Genomic DNA, 6,040 nt, shown 5'->3' with positions numbered 1-6,040 from the left:
AAAAATTACTTCTTAGATAAGGGGAGAAAAAAGGGGAAAGCATTTCATAATTCCTTATTCCACATAAGAAAAACTGGCTGATTGAAATACAAATACAACTATAACCAATATAAATACATAAATGCTTGTTGAATAAATGTATAAATCTTGAAATTTTCTCTCAGATTTTCTTCCAGAATTGCCTGGTCAGGGGTGTTTAAACATTTTCCAAACCAAAAATATTGATCATTATCTATTCACCAGATTTTATCATTGCTAATAGATTCAGTACATTTCTAGAAAATACTTGCCTTAACTCACCACACTTGAATTGAGAACATATTTTAAAAGAGTATACCTTACATGAAGAAAATATTAGAACTGAAATATGTTTAAAGATCAGTTAAGTCAGACTTATCATTTAAATGACTAGGAAACCAAAGTGAAGAGACTAAACTACTCCCCCAAATTAAGAATAATTAAGCAAAGATTTGAATGTAGGTCATCAGATCAAGTACAATACTCTTTTTCCCCCAATTCATTTGGTGATGCATTCAGAATGCAGATTGAGGCATATATATATATATATATATGTATATGTAAATATATATGTATATATATATCTTTGCCTCTCTTTCTACATATTATATATGTATATATGTATGTATATACACACATATACTTCTTTCTCTATTCATATGTATACACACATTTTGAATATATATAACATCTAATTCTATATAAATATATATGCATATATTCATATCCACTCCATTTTCTTTCCTTCTTTCACTCTATCTCTCTCTCCCCCCCACATATATACATACCCTCATGCAATTGCCCCCATACACACACCTACAAGCATAGATACATGCCCCCCATAAAATACATATATATATCAATTATATATAATATATGTAATATAATAATACTACATATATATATATATATATAATACACTTTGGGAAATTGTTTAGCTGCACTACAGATAGGAAATAAAATAATTAAGCATTTATATAGCCCTACTATGTGCCTGGTACTATACTAAGTGCTTTACAAAGTTCATTTGATTCTCACTACAACTCTGCAAAGTAGGTACTGTCATTATCCCCATTTTACAGTTGAGGAAATTGAGACAAATTGAGATTGAAGGACATGCCCAGGTTTGGATCACTAGTAAGAATCTAAGACTGGATTTGAACTCGGGTTCTCTCGACTCCAGGCCCAGCACTCTATCTCTTGTATCACTTACCTGCCTACAGAAGCCCCTGGTTTTAACAGGGTTTTGTTTTTCTTGTTTTCCCAATTGGAGGTGACTTTGGAGAAAGTGAATGTCAAACTGAAAATGGAATAAAAATTTACTTAAAAAAGAAATAGACTACGGGACATAGAAGCAAAGGGAAGTGATTAGCCTCCTACATCAATCAGTTGTCCACTCCGTGACTCTGGACAAGTCACACTTCCTATGGTCTCTGTTTGCTCATCAGACAAATGGGGATAATAAACAATCTTATAGGATTGGTGTCAGGAGTGAATGAAATAATAAAAGAGATAAAGAACTTGGAAAGCCAGGAAGTGATATGTACAAAATGATATGTTTTTGTTATTCCCATTGATAGCCCAGACTCCCCATGAAACATGAATCTGAAAAGATACCACTTGGCAAATTGGGAATGAAGAGGGAAGAGAGGAAAAAACAATTCCCATCTCACCATGAAACATATGCTTTATTTGGGGCAGTGGGAAGAGTTATAAGGGCCCAGGGATGGAGACCACCCTCCCCAGTCACAGCACAGAGAAGAGCTCATGCAGAGGCAGGGAGCCGGAGAGTGGTCCCTGAGGATGGACGTTCCCATGAAGTTCCAGGAGGCTTGTAGTGAGTAGATCGATCCTTTCTCTGGCATCTTTCATCCAAGAAGGTGGGGAGAGGGGACTGGCAAGGAGGAGAGGGGTGGAAGTCTTGTTTCTGAGATGATTGTAGCTCCAGGAACAAAGGTTCTTCTTCCAGGGACTCCATCCAGGGCAAAACAAGGACGTTCAGAGGGGGAAAAGAGGAGCTCAAGCCTTTGCTCATGCTCCATGTTTCATGGTACTGCCAGCATGTGACAGTATACTTCACCTCCAGCAAGAAGTACTACTTCTGACAAGATGGAGGACATGAAGGACATTTCTGCTGGCACTGTTGTGGTGGGCATGGCTCAGGGCACCTAGCAGGACATGGCTCAGAGCACTTAGGCTGGCATGGCTCAGGGCACCTAGGAGGGCATGGCCCAGGGCACTTAGGAGGGCATGGCTCAGGGCACCTAGGAGGGCATGGTTCAGGGCACCTAGGAGGGCATGGCTCAGGGCACTTAGGAGGACATGGCTCTGGACACTTAGGAGGACATGACTCAGGGCACTTAGGCTGGCATGGCTCAGGGCATCTAGGAGCGCATGGCTCAGGGCACCTAGGAGGGCATGGCTCAGGGCACTTAGGCTGGCATGGCTCTGGACACCTAGGAGGACATGGCTCTGGGCACTTAGGAGGACATGGCTCAGGGCACTTAGGCTGGCATGGCTCAGGGCACCTAGGAGGGCATGGCTCAGGGCACTTAGGCTGGCATGGCTCTGGACACCTAGGAGGACATGGCTCTGGGCACCTAGGAGGGCATGGCTCAGGGCACTTAGGGTGGCATGGTTCAGGGCACTTAGGTTGGCATGGCTCAGGGCACCTAGGAGGGCATGGCTCAGGGCACTTAGGCTGGCATGGCTCTGGACACCTGGGAGGACATGGCTCAGAGCACTTAGGCTGGCATGGCTCTGGGCACCTAGAAGGACACGGCTCTGGACACTTAGGCTGGCAAGGCTGTGACCAAATAGGAGGTGGCTGGCAAGGCTGTTTGCACTGCTGCTGATTCTGGTAGGACATCTTTTCTAGATCTCTGTGTATCTAAAAGAAACAGACAACAACATTCAGAGGTAAATTCTTTCAGTGATAGCAAGTCTTGAATTCTCATACTGAACTAGGTTATGATGATCTTTGAAGTCTCTTGGGCTAGTTTTGAAGCTAATAAAATGATCCCTAGACTAGCAAGTAAGAAGACATGATTTCTAATCTTGGGTCTGAATTCACTAGTTGTACAATCTTGTAAAGTCCTTTAAGACTTGGCTTTCCATCTCTAAAACAGAACTTATCTAAAATAGTTGGACACAACTGAACAACATTTTTTTGAGGCAGTTATGCATCACAGAGAATAGAGCACCAGACCTAGAGACTCATTTTCCTGAGTTCAAATCTGGCCTCAAACACTTACTTACTAGTTGGTGACACTAGGTGAGTCATTTAATCCTGTGTGCCTCAGTTTCTTCTTCTTGGAGAAGGAAATGGCAAACCACTTTAGTATCTTTACCAAGACAACCTCAAGTAGGGTCACAAAGAGAAGGCCATGACTGAACAATTAAAAACAACCAAAAATAGGGATAATGATATCACTCTGTTTAACCTATATACTTCACTGGAGCTGTTATATGAGGAAAGCTTCATATATAGTGCAAAATTCTACAGAAACATAAGCTGATGCTATTATTCCTTCACTCATACCCTCCTTCAACATCTTGTTGTTGTTAAGTCATGTCCAACACTTCATGACACTATTTGGGGTTTTCTTGGCAAAAATACCAATACCATAGAGATTTGCCATTTCCTAAATGACTTGGAGCCTCAAAGCCTGAGACTGAGGAGCCCAAGCACTTAGGAGATGCTTTCACATTAGAAATGATTCTAATTCAGGATAAGCAAAAGATGATTTCTATTATCAGCTGAGCATCTGCCAAGTTAAGTTCAGCTTTATCAGGAGATAATAAGTTTTGGAGGACATAGCAGCTCATAAATACCCTAGACTAACTTGTGGACAGATAGAAGAGAATCAGACCAATGAAATCATGAGTCTTGGAAGAATTTTTATAATTATTGTCCAGTTCTTTTGCCTTCAATTTTAACTGTGCATCCATTCAATGGTCTTTCTAGTTAATTCTCTGTTTTCAGTTTATTTTCCAAGTGCTTGAAGGATATATAATCTATAGTGATAATACATATATTATATATATATATATATATATACATATATATGTCATCAACATGCTATGTGAATCGTATGTAACTGTGTCTACATCTCTGAACCTATTGCTTCATCTTTAATACAAGGGTGTTGAACATACATTGTAGAAGAAGAAACATTGCTCTGGAAGCTAGAAGAAAGAAGTCTGAGTTAATCAATTAATCAACAAGCATTGGGTAAGGGCTTATAATTTACTAGGCACTGTGCTAATAAGTACTGAGGATACAAAGAAAGATAAAATCATTGTCCATGCCTTTAAGGAACTCGTATTTTAATTGGGAAGGTAATACTTAAACAAACAGATTTATATAAGAAACAAGGAACTTTAATGGAAGGTAACCTTAAAGGGAAAAGGTTTCTCTGGGCCTTCAAGTCCTCATCTGAAAAATGACAGAACTAGACCAGATGATCTGTCACCTCTAATATTCAAATAAATGCCTGTTGCATGAATGCTCCATGAGTCTATGGTTTCATAAATGGTCAATGAATGCTACTAAAAGTTTGAGGGCAAAGAGCCAAGTCATTGAAATTTTAGTTAATCTCATGATAAATCTAGATTGCTATCATCATCATCATCATCATCATCATCATCATCATCACAACCAAAAGGCCCTGATTAAAGTCTGGAGGCATAGAGAAGAGGTACCAGGAACTGTACAGAGACAATATAAGAGGCTCCTATACTTCCCCAGGAGTTCACCCTCAAATGGGCAACAATGATGGCTTAGGATTCAACCATTGGACTCCTCTACAGAAGTGTGGGGCAGGAAGACTCTTAACATATTCCACAGCATCCTTTAAGTCAAGGTCTTCCTAGACCTCTTCTGGTTCTCTTTATTTTCCCTGTTTGACCTAGACTATAAGATCATCAACAAAAAAGTCAACTAAATCACCAATATCAATTGATATCAGGAACATTACCTTTCACCAGACTTACCCTAATTCTCCCTAATCAGTCAAGTAAACTCATGAGCCTCACTTTATCTTAAGATCAAGATTCAGAGTGAAAATTAATCCTAGAGCACTTCAGATTAATTTATTTTCTTTTATACTACTGAGGAACCGGAAGCCCAGTAATAGGATAAAGATCAGAACATAAAGGTAGACAAACCAGGATTTAAACCCAGGTCTCTTATTTTTAATCCAGATATGCCTTTCCAACATGCTGTATCCATAACATACCACAGAATTTCAGTTTTAAAAGAATCTTAGAGATCAAAAAGAGTTAGAAGAAACTTTAATGGTGATAGTGTACAAACTCTTATTTTATAATTGAAAAAAAAATGAGATCCAGAACAAAAATGACTTGATCGAAGTCAATAGCTGATTAGTAATAGATCTAAGACTTAGAATCAGAAGTCTCCCTTTCTTATCAGAGCATTTAATTGCTAGTGTTCATTTCAGTGATAATTAGGAGAGGTCAAAAGTGGCCATATCTCAGATATGTAATAAATTATTAATTGTTGGTATTTCATAGAATGTATAAGTCAAAAAAGGTATCTTCAAGATCACCAATAAGTCAAGAATAACCTTTTAGAAAGGAGGAAACAGGTGCCAAAAGAATGGAAATAACATTCTTCAAGTCCCACAGCTAGTCATAGACAGAGTAGAGACTAGAATTCAGATCCCAGGATTTCTAGTTCCCAGACCAGTACTCTGTCCATTACACTAAACTCTGCCTTCAGCCTGAAAGACAAATTCCAGCCCCAAGATTAGCCCTGAAGAGCCTTAGACTCACCAGATGCTCCAGCACAGATGAGGAACCAGGTGGCTGATGGATGACTACAGTCCCAACAAAAGCCCCTTTTATAGGGCTGGGAAGTCCTGCCCAGAGGAAAAAGGAACAGCCCCAGACTCTGCTATCCCAATTATCTCCCAAACAAAAATGTAATCCACCTACAATTTTGAAAATGCCTTGCCACACTCACCCTCCTGATCATATCTTTCCTCTTTTGCAAGCTTCA

At 39.4% G+C, this 6,040-nt stretch overlaps 1 protein-coding gene across 1 annotated transcript; it reads right to left on the bottom strand.

The window, feature by feature from the left end:
* Positions 1 to 1,693: 1,693 nt before the first annotated feature.
* LOC116423331 (cornifin-A-like) lies at positions 1,694 to 2,897 on the bottom strand. The gene has a single exon (XM_031966581.1). The coding sequence runs from the start codon at positions 2,885 to 2,887 to the stop codon at positions 2,114 to 2,116; it is 774 nt and encodes a 257-aa protein (XP_031822441.1). The 5' UTR covers positions 2,888 to 2,897; the 3' UTR covers positions 1,694 to 2,113.
* Between the last annotated feature and the right edge of the window lie 3,143 nt (positions 2,898 to 6,040).

The sequence above is a fragment of the Sarcophilus harrisii genome, chromosome 4 (genome assembly GCF_902635505.1).
Source record: "Sarcophilus harrisii chromosome 4, mSarHar1.11, whole genome shotgun sequence".
Lineage (NCBI taxonomy): Eukaryota > Metazoa > Chordata > Mammalia > Dasyuromorphia > Dasyuridae > Sarcophilus > Sarcophilus harrisii.
This window is presented reverse-complemented; position numbering and strand designations above follow the sequence as displayed.

What these genes read in the sequence shown, in the direction of transcription:
- LOC116423331 (XM_031966581.1), bottom strand. Translation starts at nt 2,887, where the DNA reads ATGTCCTACCAGAATCAGCAGCAGTGCAAACAGCCTTGCCAGCCACCT.